The following is a 19,152-nucleotide window of genomic DNA, read 5'->3' as shown; positions in this document are numbered from 1 at the left end:
TCGGATCTGTCGGATCCGGCAAGATAACAATATGGATTCTAGAAGGCTCTTGGAATTTATATCCATAGACCAGCTGCATTTCATGAATCCTACGTGCTGAAAGAGATGAAAAAGGAATTAAGAAAGCCAGGCATCAATGTCTTTCAAATTGGCTCTACTACTGATGTAATAGGGATTTCAGCAAAGTGATAGTACTGCCAGTACTAAATTATAAGTCTTGATTAGCTCCGATTAAATCACTACCCTCTATTTCTAGTCTCGAGTTTGACCTTTAGTTCCTTTGTTCCTTGATATCAACCGCTGTACTTTTATTTTTTGCTGTTTTCTAGGACTTTACGATATCAGATACCAAGGACCGCACGCGATAGGATCTAGGAAAATCAAGCAATACCTTACAACAGGGATTTCTAATCCATAGCATCTATTCTCTTGAACTATCTTTGGTTCTGGGATATGGTCAATCAAGTATGCAATATGTCCACGCAACAAGAGCATGTTTACTGTCAAAAACTGAGAAATCAGAGGTGCGATTTATATTTGTTGTACGAATAAGACATAGGGAGCATGAAATCCAGCAATTCCCAGGTAACAGACAGAATTATCTGTACCAAATCTTCCCCCCACATACACCCTTTGCTGCTACTATCTTTCATGCTCTTAGCCTAGTACCCTCAATTACCCTACTACTCCTTTTTTGTTTCTAGTTCCTATTCTTGGTGCCTAGTTTCGTACCCAAGATTTCTTTCCCCGCGATCTTCAACATGGTGGAACTAGAGACGTCGCCCCTGGCCTTTCTGCCCCTGCTTGAAGAAAGCTTAAACAGATGACAGTGTAGCCGGAAGTTTGCCTCAAAGCCTGCCGTAGATCTATTCACTCGTCCAAGTGAGTGAGATGTCATATAATACCGACGTTATGGAATTGAGCACTGTGCTTCACATGAATAGATCATAAAATAGTGCCATATTAATAGTTTGGTACTAGATTTTTGCTCAGTCCCTGGATACTTTGATGATACCTTGTAGGGGATTTGGAACTTGCCACGTGGTGGACATGTGGCGGGTTTCGATACACGACTTGAACTAAGGTAGTGTTCTAAGTCTAACTAAATGTCCTTTTCAGTCAGCCTGGCAACATTTACTGCTGGCCTGAACCCTGTTTCGAAAAACTATATATAAACACCATTAATTTTCTTCATGGAACTATCTCAGTCAGCCCTATTAAGCAGGAACTCAGCTTTTCGTAGGTTATGGCCTCTGATTCTTATTCTTCGAATAGAATCCTGGTCAAAAATTTCACCTGAATATATTATAATAGGGATATATCGACATATCCATATGAGCTGAATATCAGTAGTACTCAAAATGGAAGACGGAATAAAACTATACATCTCGGCAACTCTACGTGTTGCAGTAAACGTTTCAATGCTAATCTAATGATAAAACTAGTCAGTGGAAGAAGGTATAGTGGATAAATTAGATAGTATCTGATGCTCCCTAACCTAGGATATTAGTATTGGTAATCTCTGTTTCTTATAAACTGGCGTCATTTAATTGGAGAACATCTACAAGTAGAGTATAGCATCCTACGATACCGCTGCCGCAAGAAGGATAGCAGAATGCAGACAATAATCGTACGTTGTCGAGAATTAATGAATAAAAATGCCTCATAGTTGCATCGGGTAGCACGATAAAAAATCAGGAAAGGAACAAGAATCAAAAATACATTGCACTAACAAGCAGTCCGTGTCGAGTAATAGACATGTGTTGAACGATGATACCCTGATGCTGCGAAGCAAAGATACACTAATCCCAAACAGACTTCTTCCTAGCCATTCTCAGATCCTCTGAGAATGGAGGAACTCAGCCATGTCCCCGAAGTGGACACCTTCACGCGGGAAGGAAGCCATTGAAAATGAACATGGTGGAGTGGAAACGAATGCGCCCCATATGGCGTTCGCTCAGGCGACAGCTATCCCTTGTATAGCGAACCAAAGTACTCCGAAGTGCTATGTATGTATGGAGTATGCACTTCGTGTTCAGCTTTGCATTGGCGTGACACTTGTAAGGTATGGTTAGTATTGATCAATTCCATCCAGGTCTCTGCAGGAAAGCTCAGTCATAATTAAACTGTTTGTCGTTCTACGGAGTAAGTATTGCATGTGTTGTGTGTAGGCTACTAAAATTCATTGAATATCTGGTGGGACCTGTGGGGAACGAGACGTGATCTTATCGAAGTGTCGATTCGATTCCATGGGGCTATTCGACGGTTATCTAGCGCTTGGCCAATATACGTAGTACTCTGAAAAATAACGTCGTGGTTTAATTTACAAGGTAACTATTTATTTAACTTGGAATGGGGGGAGAAAATATTAAAAATCCTTGTGTAGAGACCAGGGGGGAATGTTCACGGAGCACGGTGTTCCGTAGGATCAGTTTTCTCCGGAAGAGCAGCAGCACCCATGATCAAGCTATTATCTTCAGTCGGACCTTAGCCTCATTGCGAGGAATTTGTAGGTGCTACCAAGACTCTCGGCACACGAGCCTTCGGGAGACTTAGGGAGCTGCTTACCATGCCTGCTTAGAATGGGTCGTGGTTTGATTAACGACAACGGAAGCGTTATTTGGTATTTTGTAAAATCCACTTGCATCATTGTGCGTGATTTATGGTTGTAAGTTATTACTAGCTAAAGTTAAAAGCCGAGAAATTCTACGAGTACTCCTTCAGCAAAACCAGACTTGATAATGAGAGAAAAGGGCATCCAGACATGGGCTAGTCTTGGAGGGCAACTCAGCCATCTCCATCACCATACAGAACACAGACCAGGAAAGGAACCACTCTGTGCCAAAGTGTACGTAGCACTTGCAGTAGTGGCTGCCGGTCTGCAGTCTCACCATCTAGGGCCGGAATGTGCCTCGTTCCATCCGATCAATGGCAACGGAATGACGTAAAATGGCTGGCAGCGCTCGGCATCCCGCCAATAACACGGCAACAGGTGGGTCTCCTCCTTCCCTCGGTAACCGCAAATGGCGACAGATCGACTCCAATTTCTCAATCTTTGCCCATGTTGTCAAATTACTACCCTCCCAGACGCCGGGAACTCTCCTGGACAGGGCCAGTATGTATCAATTGGTGCTGCACTGAAAGGTAACACCTGGACGCCATTGGGCTGATTCCCGGATACAGGGGCAGCCAGTTTTTTTCTTGTTTGGTCTTGTGTGGTCTTGTCATCGGGTGGCTTACAACTCTGACGAAAGACGGCAAGGGAAGGAAAGTACCTAAGGTAGGCTGGTTGGCAGGGTTTTTTTATTTTTTATTTTTATTTTTATTTTTGATTTGCTTTGGGTCTCCGGTTCTTTTTTCCCATCGATAAATTCGGCGCCGCAATTGCCAGCTTGGAGGGGCGGGAACATGGAAGTGGTGGAATGGTGGAATGTAGCGTTTTACACTCATGTGGATCATATTCATAATAAACTCAACACCACAAAAACAGGATATTACCACTTGGTTACTCTCCATCCTGCATTCTGTTATTCTCTTTCCTTCTTCCTATTATCTATATTGTCTATCCTTCCCCAGATATCTCTGGGCTGCTGTCTCCTACTCCCCGCAATTCGCCGATCGGTTGATCCACTGTGGATGAGAAGGACTGTCAGACAGGCGGGGAAGAACCCTGCGGTGGGTACGTATCAACCAACAGGTCCCTGCTCTGTATGTAACTGGCAACTGTACCGATTCGGGAGCGGCGCTTCCCCTTTCCATTCTCCACCAGGACCCAGGGATCGAAATTCTCTCGTCGGCTGCACCATCATGATTGGCTCCAGACTAGCTGTGATAGCTTTGCACAAGGAGTGAAGGAGGGTGAACGACAAGTGATATCGGCAGATAGCTAGGCTACAGTTTCAGTATAAAAAGGGTCTTAACCCCCAGAGCTCTTGCAGTTCCGTTCGCCTTCATATCTCCAGCTCTCTTATTATCTTCGTGTGTTTTCTTATCCTGTTAATGCCACTTTCTGCTTCGCCACCAAACCCTTATCCCTCCAAAATGATTGCCCCGACTACAGATCCCGTTCTCTCTTCCAATTCCGCTGCCCCGCTCACCCAGTATTCGCCTGACATCAATCCGGAGGCCCTCAATGAAAAAGTTATTGTCATTGTTGGTATGCTTTCACTGGGACCTATATATTCGTATCTTAGCTAAATATTTTCGACCTAGGTGGTTCTAATGGCATCGGCGCGAGTCTCGTAGAACTCTGCTGCCAAAACAGCGCCTATGTTTGTATCGGTGACATTGATACTTCCCGTGGAGAGGCCTTGAGTAGGAAATGCTTGGAGAAGTGGCCAGCTATTTCGGATCCTGCGTTGCCACCTAAGCCTCCCAGAGCCACCTTTCATCATGTTGACGTAACCGACTACCAGTCTGTTGTGACTCTTTTCGACCGTACCTTCCAGATCTATAAGCGCATCGACCATGTAGTCGTTACGGCGGGTAGCATGGAAACCGGCGAGAACTGGTTCGATCAAAAGCTAAGCTTGCAGTCTGTTCGACAGGTAAGTCCGATTGATTTATCATACCGCATTTTTCGTACACAGTGTCTCATCCAATATCCAGGCCCCTTCAACCAAAGATCTCGATGTGAATCTCATTGGTTCTATGTATGTGACACGCGTTGCCAGTGTTTATCTTCGCCACAACCGTGGCCCCGGAGTTGATCGGTCCATTTTGCTTTTCTCTTGCGCCGCTGGCTTCAAGGAGACCCCAGGAGTGTCTCCCTATCAGGTTGCCAAGCACGGCGTGCAGGGCCTGATGAGATCCTTGCGCCCTTACTTCCCCTCCCCGTACAATCACAACCTTCGCATCAACACCATCTGCCCTTGGATGACGGACTCTCGCTCAAGTCTCACGAAGAAAGTTGAGGACCGCTGGGCCAAGGAAGGCTTGCCTGTCAGCACTCTCGAGGAGGTCGCCCGGGTATCTGCAGCTGTTCTCACGGATGACTCGCTCAACGGGACCTCGATGTATGTGGAGGGCGGCCGCGCTTGGGAGATTGAAGCCAATCTGGACAGGCTGGAGCCCCAGTGGCTGGGAGAGGAGCCTTCCCGGACTCTGGCACTGGGACAGAAGGTTTTGAATGAAGCATGGGCTGCCTAAGGTGAAAGTATTCAAACCCGGAAGAATATTTGCAATGTTTTATCGATTACGACGATTAGTGATACCCTCCCCCAACCGAACGGGGAAAGATTTTATGACCAAAGAATGGCTGAGGCCCACATGACGGTAAAGGACGGAAAAAATTGACTTTGAGAATGTTCACATGATAGAAAGATCTAGAGCTTAGGCTATGCTAGGTTAAGGGAGTCCTGTCATTTGTATGCAAAGTGAATTCATGATTCAGTTGCCGTTGTTTCGGCTTTGGGCTTATTTTTTAGTAATTGCGAGTCCTAGTAGCACTATAATATTAATTAAGCTTTGTTAATAGAAGAAGTAATTAAAACACTAGCTAAACGACACTACCTTCCATTTCAATTTCGGTCATTATCCCCACTGTTAGTTTAAACTAGCCTCATTAGATCAATAGCGTGTAATGACACTCCTATAATATCTGCAAGAGAATATGAACCAGGCTGCGACATCCTCAGTACTTTCAGCGGCCAGACACTCGATATCCTCTTGCCCCTGACTAATCTCGTCCACGTCCTCCCTACCACTCCGGGGTCAAAAATCTTAGTGATAGTTGCATAGTATCATCAACGGCCAAAAGACCTAAATGATTCAATAGCTTCCATTGACATTTCTCGTCAAGGCGTCGAAGGAAGCATAGGGATGAGGGGTAAGAAGAAGAGAAAAACACAATGAGACGGACACTGTCATAGTAACATGCGTCGCTTCCCATTTCCTCACATCTTCTTATGTGGTTCGAGACATCACCAATAGTATTATGTCTCGTGTCTCGTTCTTCTTCCTTCTTAGGCAACCCTGAAAGCGCGCAAAGGAAGCGTTTGTCTCTGAACCTCTAACATAAAGACACTATTCAAGGATGCTCCTCTGTTGTTTAAGGTTTTTTTATGAAGCAGGCCACTTCTTAAAGTCGATTACCTTTTTGCAATCTGTGAGGACAGATCAGGTATAAGTTGAATAGGCAATTCTCAACGGAATTTGAATATCTCTAGGAACCAAAGCGGGTCTCAGTAGCATTGTTGACTACTGATGCCAATCTCCACACCAAAACCTTTGATCCACCAAACCCCTAGTTGTACATAACTGTAAGATACAATTTGGGCACCAAACCCAACGCGGCACTAGTGGCTAGTTCCCTATTTATGTTAAGCAAATCCATTCCTCGGCACACAGCAACCCCCACGTCCAAAAATATTCAACGCCTGAAAGCCGCCCCCCTCATGGCAACTCCAACAACATCCCTCAGTTATCATGATCTCGCAGCGAGAGCAGCGAGCTTCTTCAAGGCAGTAGACGCAAGGGACATCGACGGAGTCCTCTCTCATTTTGCTCCCAATGCCACGTTCACCGTTCAAACTGATCACGTCACGTTTACCGGTGTGGATGAGATCCGCTCCATGTTTGATAGCTTTATAAATAATTCGAGAACCCTGCTCCACGAAATCGAGAATACCTCCGTCGATGAGAAAGCCCGTAAAGTTGCTACCGAGCAGAGATATATTGGCGAGCTGCTTGATGGGACACAGAATGATATGCACAATTGCAACTTCTTCGACATCGGGCCAGATGGAAAGTTCACACGCGTCATTGTCTGGATGGCAGGAAGGAACCCGTTGAATTCTGCATAGTGATCATCTGGGTTATTTGATTCGGCGCCGACAGCTGTGTGGAGGGGAAAAATGACTTTGAATGGCACTGAAAATATATTAAGGTATCGGAGAAGATCAGGGAGTGAGCCAACAATGTTAAAAACTGGTTTACGGCGGCCTGGAACAGAGTCAAGTCATGGGTTGGTGGCTGCAGGATGTCCAACTCCCGCAAAGACCAGCCAGATGCGAACCCGATCTTTGCCAATACAACTTCGTGAAATACATTATCTAAGGCTGTTAGCCAATTATTTGTAAATCAAGACATACTTCCGATAGGTTTCCTTAGCCAAGAATGAGCACGTACGGTAGAAAAGGTTATATGCTTGTTGTTGGATAGTTCTTAAAATTTGAAAATCCAACTCTTCTTTCACACCCCTCTGGTCTCGACTTGCTTGTTTTCTTGCAAGTCAAATTTGACCGAGTAAACTGTAGACAACTTTATATATAGAATTAACTATATGTATCTCACGAGTTGGTGTTTATCCCAGGAACAGAACTATAGCTTGGTTTAAAGAGAGAAAAAGAGCCGTTATTATCCAGATTTTGTCCACCCTCTGCCGTTCCTCAAGTCACCGTAGCATCCAGCGCGGAAAATAGAGTGTCCCAGCTGGCCACACTATGTACTTGATCTTGATTAATAAATTTTTGCCACAAGCCATCAATGTCAGTCGGTTCTTGGGACTCGCAGCCGATTGGGAGTGGCTGGGGATCCTCCGCGGAGTTCGATTTCAGATTTTCAGAAAAACTTGGAGATCCGGAGCTCGACGGTACCTGCGAAACCTTAGCAAGCGAGAGCTGAACCTGATACTTCTGAAGGATAGCTGTGAGCGATTTGAGAAAACGACTAGCCAGCAGTGAGGTTTCTGCGGCCTCCTGCAATACGCAGTAGGCTGCCACTACCTCCTGTCGTCGTTGGTCATCGGTATTATGTTCCTTATTTATGCAAAGGTCCATGACTGGAACAGCCGTGGCCAAAAAGAACGTATGGAGGAAGGTGGCGAGGCGGGTGTGTCCAGAAAAAAAAACAATAATTATCATTGTCCAATAGCTGCTTCACTGCAATAACAGTTCGAGCAGATTTTAAACAGACCTCCCGGGAATATTCGTATCGTCGGTCATAGGACGTTCGGATAAGAAACGGTTGATTCAACTTGAATCGCCGGGAGTGTACCGTGGTACATATGATACAGCGCTGGAAGGCAATTTGAGGATACTGGCGAACGATATCCTGACTTTGCTGTCGACTTGCTTCATCGAGCTGGGAAAACACCGGCAGATGTCGCAGGAATTTTTCAAATCGCTGGTCTAATGACATAATAGTTTCGTAGTTGAATTGGGGCATGCAGGCGGTAAAGCATCAACCACGCTCCGACAGATCTCTGCGAGCTGGATTCGTAGCAGCGAGTATGACATTGCGGTGGGTTGGAGGAATGGTACGGAATAGCTTGAATCCTTGCCTCCGAGGTCCACATCGTCAATATTTCGGGGTAATTGACACTCATATGATTCGGATGAACCAGGTAGGTTCCTTCTTGCGGACCTCCTGACAAAGCAAGCAGCCTGGGATGGTTAGTGGCAAGTACAAAATAGACAGTCCACTGGGTGCGCAGCTACATACCAGTCCGTAGATACCAAGTGCCACCAAACACGTCTTTTAATTTCAGTTTGCATTGGGTTATCCTTTTGCAGGCCAGGCCTTAGGGATGTTCCATCGATGCGGTGCAGGCACATGTCTCGCGCAATGGTCAGTGCACTACTGCTCAAAGTGCGAAATCGCACAGTAAAACCCTCAAAATTAAATACAACAAATGAAAGGATGATGGTAGCCTGTATATCCTTGATAGACCCTTGAGTACTTCGACTGGATTGATCAAGAATATCGAGCGCCGCCTTGCTCCACAAAAAGGAGCATCGAACCGCATTTTGTTCATTCCTAAAGATTGACTCCGATCCCTTCTGCAGGTTCCAAAAAAAAGCGGTACTAGCAAATATGCTTAGCATTAGTGCGACGTGGCTAGGTTCGAGGGCAAATCCCAGGCAGAGCTGCTTGTACAAATCATCCATAAGCACCCTCACAGAGGGCATATGGACAACGTGATGTACGGATGCCACATGCTTTGCGTACTGGTCTAGAATTCACGACGCTTCGCTCTTTGGCGGCAGCCATGCTTTTATAACTCGCGAATTATTACCCGGTGACTCTCCCGAATTAGGGTCACCGTACAGTGCTTGTTGGATGGAGAGGATGTGGAATGAGACACCGTTGGAGAGATCCGATATCTTGATGCATGTTAGCAATGACTGAAATAAAACTACTCAAAGTCGGAATGTCCGGTGAGACAGGCTGATATCTACGCACCACTGATGGCTCACGAGAGCAAACCTCTTCCAGGAACTTTGAGTCTCCTTCGCCCTCAGGCATATACGATGGTGCGGCGGAAGACTGCGAGGTCGGCTCAACTGGTGAGCGATCTACCACGCCATGCGATCGAAGAATGAGGTCTTCCAATCTCTGAATCCGTGCTAAGATATCATTATTGTCGGGACCCGAGGATGGCGGCGGCTGTGGCTGGGTTGGTGATGGCGCGGTAAGGGGTCCACGATATGCTCTTTCACATGCAACACCATGCGTCACACAATTTGAACAAGGCTGTTCTCTGCTACACTTGAGCTTCATAGAACGACAAAGCTGGCAGGAAACAGGGAACTGCCTTTGTCGCCGTCTTTGCATCGTCATTCGTAGAGAAGGTTGAAGAGTGGTGAATGAATGTTATCGGGATATGTTTCGGTTATATGCCACGGGATATCCCTGACAGCTATGACTAAAATCGAAAGAAAATTCATTTATAGGAAGGTAGTGAGATTCAAGAGGAGTGGACAACAAAGAAGGATGAGCTGAGATGAAGAGTTGGATATGACAAGGCCGCGCTAAGCCGCTTTGAGGCAGAGGTCTTCTAGAAGCGGTTAGCTCCAGTTAGATCTTATCGATAAGTTTCCGTGGAAAAGTGCGGCTTACCTTTTTAGGCGATATTTAGAACTATCAGCAGCCATGCAGAGAAATTACAAACTTCCTCCTATTTCCTCTCCAGGCTTCTTTATCCTCAATGGTTGTATACCTTCCTTCGCCATTCTAACAGTATCTATTGTTAAACGACGTACCTCGCACTGTACGTCAGTGAACCCAGAGTACAGGAGATCCATCGCGTCTATAATCATAGCTGAGTCGGTCGCATTCTTGCCGTGCGTATACGCGAACTGCTGGATTGGTTGGATCGATCTCTCAAGGAGCTCGCCCTTCCAGTCCTGTAGATGAGGCTTAGTCCAGTCCCCCTATGCCCGCTTCGCGTGAGCTGTGCCATATTTCGCGATTTCGGAAAGTAACTGACTGACGACGGAGGACCGCGCATTTTCCGCGTCAATAAGAACCGCAAGTTTAGGAATGTTGTCACCGACCATGACCCTGGACGTGTCGGAAGGGAGAAAGTCAGACCACGACTAACAACTGGGCGTGCCATCTACGCACAAACACCTCCAAGGTACCATCCTGCGTACTTCGGATATATACTTTAAATAAGTCAAATCTGTACATCCAGTGCCCACAAGGGCGACATTACTTTCGAAATAGTTTCCGCGACCGCCAAACAGTAAATTGGTTAGTGGCCTCCTCATCTCAAGAACTTTTTGAAACATACTATTGTAAAGACCCCAAATCCTTATCTTCCTACTGTAACTAAATTTTGCATGATGTAATAGGCTACTATATCTTGAATATAGCCGGAGTAGGTAATGTCGTGTAATAACATTCTAATAGTGCTTATCACGTTGACGTAATCTTGTGTAACAATCTCTGATAGCACGCATCATTTCGACACAAGGGACACATTCTCATCCGATATTGCGGAATAGGAATTGCCAAGGACCGATGCCAAGTATCAATGCTCGCTGAGCATGCTTAAATGGCACTGCGACTTCGAGCAAAGTGCATTACAGCATTACTGAACTCAATACAGTCAAGAATTGATATTAATTGGATATGAAATGTATAAGTGACTTTCTGGGCCAGATTGCCACGGAAATTACTAAAAATTGGTGGCCTGCACTTCGGATTTGCGTACGGGGCATGGAGTGACCTATGTGCCTCTGAAAGCGGACAAATCAGTATGTTACGTAGTAGTGTAGGAGGTCCGAGCCGAAAACAGCATGGGTAAATGTGTTGCTTGCTCCATTTATCACAGGTCACTGGTCCACCACAGCTATAAATCTAGATCCCCGTTTTCCCTTGTATGACTTGGTAGCGAAAATGAATTATTGCGGAGTGTTCTTCGAGAAACATTAATCTTAAGAGTCCTATTCAAATTTGGAAATTCAAATATTATGCTCATTCTCCAGAATTCTGAATTCGTCCAAATGCGCGGTAGCAGTGGTAATAGACGGAAAGTCTTGCTGCTCACAACCGAACCTCCCAATGCAATCAAGACAGAGTGGCCGCATTATCAAAACTACAATTTACCAGACATTTTGAAGGCACGGGGGGCCTTAGTCACGCTAAAGTCCTGGAGAGAAGAGGGCATCCTCACTACGATCAGCCAATTCGATACAGTGACATTCCTCTGGTGTAAAGACTACTATAAACACTCAGACGCGTTCTTCAATTTTTTAGATGAACTGCAGAAGACAGCTTATAGTAGTTCATGCGCCCCTAAGATGATCAACGACATAAACTTGATCCAGTGGAATACAAACAAGAGGTATCTCCTGGAGATGGAACAAGAGGGGTTTGCAATTCCGGAGACTCGACTAGTTCAACCTGAAAAGTACACTGTGTCGGGCTTGCATGCGCTTGTTCAAGACTTCTTCCCGTCAGGCTCCGTTGTTCTCAAACCATCAATATCAGGTTCAGCCATCATGACACATCGCGTCACCGACACATCAACAATGTCCCTAGATGACCTAACTTTCCTCAAGCTCTGCACGCAAGGTAAACTACATGGTTTCTTAGTTATCCAGGCTTTTGAACCAAACATATCAGCGGGGGAGTACTCCTTCATCTTTGTGTGCACTAGCCTGACCCATGTCATGTTGAAAAGACCCAAAGAAGGGGATTATCGTGTGCAGGACATTTACGGAGGGTTTAATAAGCTATTGGATATCCGCTCTATTAATGCAGACACCCTACAGGTGGTACAGGAAATTTTCATGAGCCTGCAACGCCGATTTGGTGAAGGGCGTGTGGGATATGTGCGAATCGATGGGCTTATCACAAACGATCGTCCGTTTGTTCTAATGGAGATCGAGGCCATCGAACCTCATTTATGGTTAGAGACCGGGAATGGAGTTGACGAAATGCTTAATATCCTCGAGGCATAGGAACTGAAACCTACGGTGCTCTGTTTCAATATCTTTTTCTTGATGTGTTCGGCTGTTAGCGAACGACGTCTTCAAGGAGGAGTCCACCAAGTCCTTGTCGAGTGGTTTTCAAGTGCTTCATTATTTATGAACTTTAAAACCTGCTGCTTGAATTTTTCAAGTGCTAATGGGTTCTCCAAGTACTCAAAGTCTTACATACAAGGATAGCCATGAAAATGCACGCATAATGGCTGTACTGAAAGGTCCCACCAACTACTAACAATTCATCATACAAGATCTATTCAATGCCATACTACTACTAATCTGTAGTCTCTAAGAGGTTTCCCCTTTAGTGGTGTTTTTGAATATCACCATCTAGCTGGAAATTATTATGCTCAATTGCTGCATAATGCATTTTGCTGTTTTATCCTACTGTACATCTTGCGGTAAGTTATTATTCCTTGCCCTGCAACTGCGCAATATCAAGAAACGATGTCCGATCCAGGTACCAGGGGATTGCCTCTGGATTGATATCTGGTGTATTCTCAGCGGCCGCCCACCCGTTTTCAAACCACCCAAACTCATTGCCGTCATATGGCGTGATTTCAAAACCCTCCCACCGGACATAACCGAGTGCCTTGATTGCGTGGATGCTACTCCCTGGCCAAAGAGCGGTAATTGGACCCCTCTTACGCTGCTGCAGTGTTGCACCACGTGGAGCGAGTTATACCAACTGTTGCAGTCGGAACTGTATACTGTTCGCTCGAAATACTTCGCTGCATAGTTGGTAAAGTTCAAAACCTGGCTCAGCCTCCGCTCTACAAGCCCGGTATTACCATAGGCCATCCGAGATCATACCTGCGCAACGTACTTGTGTATCTGCTCAATCGTGATTAGTAGGTTACCCGCACCTTGAAAAGAATTCGGTCCTAATGACCGAAAGAAGTTTGGAAATCCGTCCGTGCAAAACCCTAGGTATGTCTCTGGCCGGTTCGTAAACCGGTGACGCAGGGTTTTGCCATTTCGATGAAATAGGGAAGCGCCAGCCTCACCACACGCGCAGCCTGGGTAATTGTTCTCATACCATGTCCCTCCAAGCTCCGGATTCTTCTCATATATAACGAGTTCCAGGTGAGGTACAGCCTTTCGGAACTGAATGGCAGCAATAATTCCTGAAATACCGGCTCCAACGTAGATGAGCTTAAGTGGCTGAGGTTGGTCGATCGGACGTTCAGAGGTCAAGGGAGGACAAGTTTTACCCTGTTCAAGGTTGCATGCATAAAAGATTCGCTGTTACTATTCATGGTGGTTTTGCGACAGCACAGTTCGCAGACTCTAGCTGCCATTCACACTCGCGTATCAGGCGGGATAAAGACTATATTCATATAAGGACTCTCTGCCTATTCTCGCCTGAACTGGGTATGTGTCGGATACAGCAGAAGCGATGATGGGTGGTGGTTACGGATGATGTGCGGGTCCCACAACCCTTTACATTATTGACGTCCAAAGTTTATCCACGTCACATGAGCTCTAGAGATCTAGAACAACTTAAAGGGTATATACTTAAATTGAATCACTACGAGGCAGGGCCCATAAATGAGCCATGAGATAAAGGGCGTGGCCAATTGCTCTATGATAGGTCGCGTCAACGACACACTGTACTAGGTAGGGTCAAGTTACACAGACATGTCTACAAGCACACTCCTTCAAGAATGGAACAAATTGAGCAGCTGACTTTATTTCATCCCTATGCTGTTTTCAGTCGGCATCCTGATAAGGTGCTGTAATCTTTATCGTCACAGAGCTGTACTGATTTGTAGCGACACTGTTAATACATCTCTGCAATCCTATAAAGCCCAATCCCTTACTAGACGCAATTAGTGGGTGATAAATATAGTCCACCTTCGGGATGCATAATAACCTCAAAATATGGAGCCACATTCATGGACATGCATATAGAGATGGTATCTTCGTTATACTTCCAGAAGAGCGCAAGCAGGGGAAGCAACAGCAGTATCACCCTCTTCTGATGTGGGACAAGAGACAACAAATATTGAACATCTATGACACGCACTATGGCAAGCCTGGAGCCATACAGACCCCGACGGAGGCCAGTCTATGAGAAAGGACTGTTGCATATGAATGTGGCGTAATAGACTGAATAGCATGGGCTGCAAGGTTCAATGACATTTACTACTAGCTGGGTAGAAACAATCTAAAGTTACATTTCGGTTCATAAAATCTTTGGATTGAATGTGCGAGTAATGTTGCATTCTCGGGGTCACTAGGCCTATCTAATATATGGCCCGAGACGAGATATAAAAGGCGTCTCAGATCCACTCTCCTCCCATTATTGCATGTTTATCTCACAAGGATTGAGTATATACAACCTCAGTCTACAATCATTCCCATACCCATATCACCCATCTTGCCAAACAGATATCCTCAGTCCATATCTTCAAGTATTCCAGGTATTCCCAGCCACAACTATAGCTCAGCAAGAAGGGCCTAAGCAGGTACACTATGAGAACAGCCGAATTCGAATTCGATCTTAGCTCTAAGGTCATGCCACATGACCCCATTGAGCTCCGCGGCAAAGCCCGGGACAGCGGAAGGATGATCGTCCTCAACCGCTCCACCTCAAACATCGAACACGCAGTCTTCTCTAGCATCGCCGACTACTTCCGCCCAGGGGATCTCCTTGTGCTAAATGATAGCTATATGCTCTCAAACACGCTGTGGTTCCAGCACGGCGGTGAATCATTGCAGATAACCGTTTACGGCCACGAGCCCGACGGCACAACCATCGTGGAGCTCAAGCTTTCCGAAGATCAGTGCGAGGCAGGTCAAGTTCTGACCTCGTTGGACGATGCCAGAATTACCTGCACTCTCCTCGAACACCAGCCAGACAAGCTCTGGAAGGCACAGTTTAATCCCTCCGAGCTACTTCTTCCAACTCTAGACCAGTACGGAGCGCGTCTGGATGAAACAATCCACCTCAACCCCGTACACTGGAAAAGTACCCCCGAGGCGTACCGCTCATTGTACGCTAAAAAGCCTGGATCTTTGGAGATCCCTTCCGCTGGACTCCATTTCTCGCATGAACTCCTGGCTCAGATCTCTGCCATGGGTGTTGAGATTGCCTACATCACTTTGCACGTTGGCGCAACTGAGATCTTCGCCGTTCGGCATATTAGCGAAGAGGAGATTGAAAAACATAAGGTGCGATCTGAGTACTATGAGGTTAGTCAGAGGACCGCTGGGCAGCTGAATAAGGCGCGAGCCGAGGGCCGCCGTGTCGTTGCCGTTGGGACGACTGTTATGCGTACCCTTGAGACGATTACACGTGAGATGGGACGCCAAACTATCATCAAGCCCCAGTATGGATGGACTGATCTCTATATCTATCCAGGGTTCAAGTTTAACGCTGTCGATGTGTTGCTGACAAATTTGCATCGGCCGCGGTCTAGTCATATTGTGCTTACTGCTGCGTTTGCGGGAACGGATTTTGTTATGAGGAGCTATGATGAAATTTCTGAGAAGGGAGGTTATGAGTTTGATATGTTCGGAGATTGTATGCTTATTGTGTAGTGGTGGATATAGTAACTTATTGGACTACAGTCAGTTTATTACATATCGGAAACTCAAGTCCCCTGCTGCCTCAGGGACGATTTGCGGATCCTCAACGCGGTCAAATAGAAGCGCTTAGGAACTTCACCATTACTTCCTACAATATGCGGGCCTAATCATATGCTTGAGATGTGAAAGGTGGCCCTGGGCATCAGCCAGCTATACAGCGTAAACCTGTGCCCGGGATATATGGACGCCAAAGGAGTGCCGAGATACTGCCGTACTGATCCGAGCGTCTCCGGATCTAGGCCCTCGCGCCCAGGTCCCGTCAACGCGAGAACTCGGTTCATCCGTGCCCTGAAACGAACGCAGTAAGAGGAAGGGTTTACCTTCGCGCGCAAGGTCTACCCTTGTTTATAAAAAACCTTATCTTTGATGTTACTGTTAGCCAAATTCTGCTTCTTCATTCGCTACCTTCTCTTCAGTCCTTCTCTTATTCGCTGTCTCTTCTTCACTCTCTCGTCTGATTGCCGGTAGGGATTGTGAAGCCCCAGCAAAAAGGTTTTACTAGAGTAGACGAACCCTCGACTAGCTATACCTGCTCCAGCTGTAGAAGAGATAGTTTGGTCATTATGATGCGGAATAATTAGTAAGGTAACGGAGCAAGAGTGAAGAAAGCGATTTAAAACATATGGGGGTTACTGTGTCGCTGGTCTTCAGCCAGAATATGTGTGACGAGAAGAGTGGAAGGTACAAGCTGGCAAGGTCGGTTGGAATGTGGCAGGGAGGGTTAATATAAATACTTATTAGCTGAGTAGCCTCCACCATGCTTTTCTTGGCAAGTAAAGATCTTTTGGAAACAGCACTAATTACAAATTTTCCACTTAGAACTTCACGTCCAATGCTTTCTATCCTGAGAATCTGTTTTTTTACTATGGCCTGTTAACGACGATTCGAGTGCATCTATAATAATGTAAAACCAGTTAAGGAATACTAACCTAAAGGTTACTATCCAGTTGTTTTAAGAGATATTTTTTTTTAGCCAGTATAAAGTTATCCGGAAGCTTGCTTATAGTTAATTTTCTACTGTTTAGCTTGCAAGGGATCTTAAGAAAGAACCCTAGGAGATGTCCTAAGGAACCCACAAATTAATATTATTCCTAGAAATTCTATTTATGTCGCTGTAAAGATCCTGAAGGCCGAAGCTTCCATCCTGGAAGGGCCCAAATAGCTAAGTATTTTAGAGGCTATCCGAGTAAATACCCTTTGTTATCCAGGTGCCTAATATATCGTGCAAATCCTTGACTTATTTTATTACAAAGGACCAAATAGGACTTACCTTTGCCTTGTATTTCTAGTTATAGGAGGTAATACACAAGCCCATGCACAGCTTTTTTTAGAAAGGTGTTACCTATTACCCGTGTCTAAAGCTCTATTAAAATAAGTTATTTAAGGTCTACAGTTTCTCCATGGCTGCAGTATTTTTTATAGTAGTAAGTGCTAGATTAGCACTATAGTAAGTATACCTTTAGAAAATCCCTTTTTTTAACTAGTTTATATCTCTAACTAGGAAACATTGTTTTTGCAGTGTCAGCTGCCAATATTAATAATGTATTAAGCCAGCCTGCCACTATTATTTACAATGTGAATTAAAAAAATAGAGTTAAGCACGACTAGTGTACCCTAAGATATTTTTATATTTCCTTGCTAATAATTAATTGTTTATTAATTAATAGTTAACCCGGACATAAAGTTATGGTAGCAATTACTAACCTTGAAGGTGCATGGAGCCCCAGATATTATAGTATAAAAAACTAGCTGATTATAACTAAATACTGTATAGCGTGACAAGGCATCTTTACTACTTCCTAGGGTCCCTCAAGCACTGCGTGCTCCGGAACTTATCTCTGGGAGATTTAATATTTTAGGTGTTAGAACAGAAATTTGGAATCTGGCTTGTCTAGTAGGTGTAAAGGGCTAGAGCCCGTTTGACCTCTCGGGCCAATGTCCCTACTGTCCCCGTTGTCCCTATTGTCCCTACTGTCCCCGTTGTCCCTATTGTCCCTATTGTCCCTATTGTCCCTATTGTCCCTACTGTCCCTACTGTCCCTACTGTCCCTACTGTCCCTATTGTCCCTACTGTCCCTTTTGTCCCTGCTGTCCCTTTTGGCCCTGTTGGCCCTTTGGGCCATTGGCCCTCGATCCCTGTCACGTGACTCCCCATCTTGTTTGTTGTCAAATAATATGGCCGTTGGTGGACCAGAATCATGTGACTGGATCGGGGTAAAACCCCCGTGGAGCACACAACAAAATAATCAATCAAGAATAACCAAGAAGAATAATCAAGAAGAGCCCAACCAGCTCAATTCATTCAAATAAGACCTTTTCACCAATCGTACTCTATTTCCTCTTCGGGATTAGCCGTATATCTGACATTTGTTTACCGCTCATTTTCCTCTTCCTTTCTTCCCTCCTTCAACGATTCCTTCTTGTACATAACCTATCTGTAGGTTCTACGGGTTCAGCCCTTGACAGTAGGTGTTTATTTATATTATCCAAAACTTAGCAACATGCTAACCTTGTTTAGATATTTAAGCTTATCTGTAGGGAACCACTTTTCTGCTTAAAACCATTCGGACTATCGACTAAGCAAATCGACGAGGAGCACCGGTAAATAATAAAAGATATTGTTAAACCTGCACTTGACTAAGAGGCTGCAATATCTAAGTTTGTAGTATACTTGGATATTCTTACACACGGTTAACTCGGTTATAATGTTTTGCTATTAGCTAGGCTACTTTGCCACTCCATACTGGTCAAGCCAGAGTATCGGAAAAATACGCTCGAGTTGCTCAGCGATCTGTGGTTTAAAGATAGTTAATCCAGGCGGGCTCACTTATGACTCGCAGGGCCTGCAAACAATTAATTAAGAGGACGGTAAGAAAGGTATGACGTAAAATAACCTTGAGGGACCGACGCGCTGATGGGATATACTAAAAGGAACCGTACCATGGGAGCCAAGCTTGCAACGCTGTGGTGCAGCCATTGAGCTCTGTTGAGCGATTGAACCGGAGCGAATGAAGTGTGACTAACTGGGGTTTTCGCTGTCTCTGTTTACCTGATTGGTCTCGAGGGAGTTGAAGTCAGGAGTCTGGGCACGATGAAAGAAACTGTTCTGCGTCCTGCCGGAACAACAGAAATCATTAGACCTCTTCCGAGAACGACTAGAGAAGCTGTTGTAACATCGGCACGGAGCCGCCCATGCCACATTTTGTCAGTTACCTTGCCTATTGGGTATCTATCGGACAACAATAGGCTGCAGCACCTTATTCCCCTTTTGATGTTTTTGTCTCACCCATCACAGATATGGAAGATTAGCATGTGACCTGAGGCTCAACCAAGCAAGTAGCGG

General features: G+C 45.3%; 6 protein-coding genes across 6 annotated transcripts; 4 read left to right on the top strand and 2 right to left on the bottom strand.

Moving 5' to 3' along the window:
• Positions 1–4,041: 4,041 nt before the first annotated feature.
• Positions 4,042–5,148, top strand: ATNIH1004_002202 (putative 3-hydroxyacyl-CoA dehydrogenase; the record flags this gene model as incomplete). The annotated part of the gene is made up of 3 exons (XM_033566897.1): positions 4,042–4,156; positions 4,213–4,547; positions 4,609–5,148. 3 exons carry the CDS (start codon positions 4,042–4,044, stop codon positions 5,146–5,148), a joined length of 990 nt encoding a protein of 329 aa, XP_033428892.1.
• Positions 5,149–6,395: 1,247 nt separating this feature from the next.
• On the top strand, positions 6,396–6,803 carry ATNIH1004_002201 (nuclear transport factor 2 family protein; the record flags this gene model as incomplete). The annotated part of the gene is made up of 1 exon (XM_033566896.1): positions 6,396–6,803. One exon carries the CDS (start codon positions 6,396–6,398, stop codon positions 6,801–6,803), a length of 408 nt encoding a protein of 135 aa, XP_033428891.1.
• A 585-nt stretch (positions 6,804–7,388) lies between these two features.
• ATNIH1004_002200 (uncharacterized protein) lies at positions 7,389–8,139 on the bottom strand (the record flags this gene model as incomplete). Its single annotated transcript, XM_033566895.1, has 2 exons — positions 7,389–7,727; positions 7,915–8,139. 2 exons carry the CDS (start codon positions 8,137–8,139, stop codon positions 7,389–7,391), a joined length of 564 nt encoding a protein of 187 aa, XP_033428890.1.
• An 821-nt stretch (positions 8,140–8,960) lies between these two features.
• ATNIH1004_002199 (NYN domain-containing protein) lies at positions 8,961–10,280 on the bottom strand (the record flags this gene model as incomplete). The annotated part of the gene is made up of 4 exons (XM_033566894.1): positions 8,961–9,104; positions 9,184–9,387; positions 9,984–10,154; positions 10,215–10,280. The coding sequence occupies 4 exons, from the start codon at positions 10,278–10,280 to the stop codon at positions 8,961–8,963; spliced, it is 585 nt and encodes a 194-aa protein (XP_033428889.1).
• Positions 10,281–11,231: 951 nt separating this feature from the next.
• Positions 11,232–12,191, top strand: ATNIH1004_002198 (ATP-grasp domain-containing protein; the record flags this gene model as incomplete). Its single annotated transcript, XM_033566893.1, has 1 exon — positions 11,232–12,191. One exon carries the CDS (start codon positions 11,232–11,234, stop codon positions 12,189–12,191), a length of 960 nt encoding a protein of 319 aa, XP_033428888.1.
• Positions 12,192–14,693: 2,502 nt separating this feature from the next.
• Positions 14,694–15,761, top strand: ATNIH1004_002197 (S-adenosylmethionine:tRNA ribosyltransferase-isomerase; the record flags this gene model as incomplete). Its single annotated transcript, XM_033566892.1, has 1 exon — positions 14,694–15,761. The coding sequence occupies one exon, from the start codon at positions 14,694–14,696 to the stop codon at positions 15,759–15,761; it is 1,068 nt and encodes a 355-aa protein (XP_033428887.1).
• Between the last annotated feature and the right edge of the window lie 3,391 nt (positions 15,762–19,152).

This window comes from Aspergillus tanneri (assembly GCF_003426965.1).
Source record: "Aspergillus tanneri strain NIH1004 chromosome Unknown AapTan_1_pilon_pilon_pilon, whole genome shotgun sequence".
NCBI lineage: Eukaryota > Fungi > Ascomycota > Eurotiomycetes > Eurotiales > Aspergillaceae > Aspergillus > Aspergillus tanneri.
Note: the sequence above shows the minus strand (reverse complement) of the source record. Positions and strands in the feature narration are given on the sequence as shown.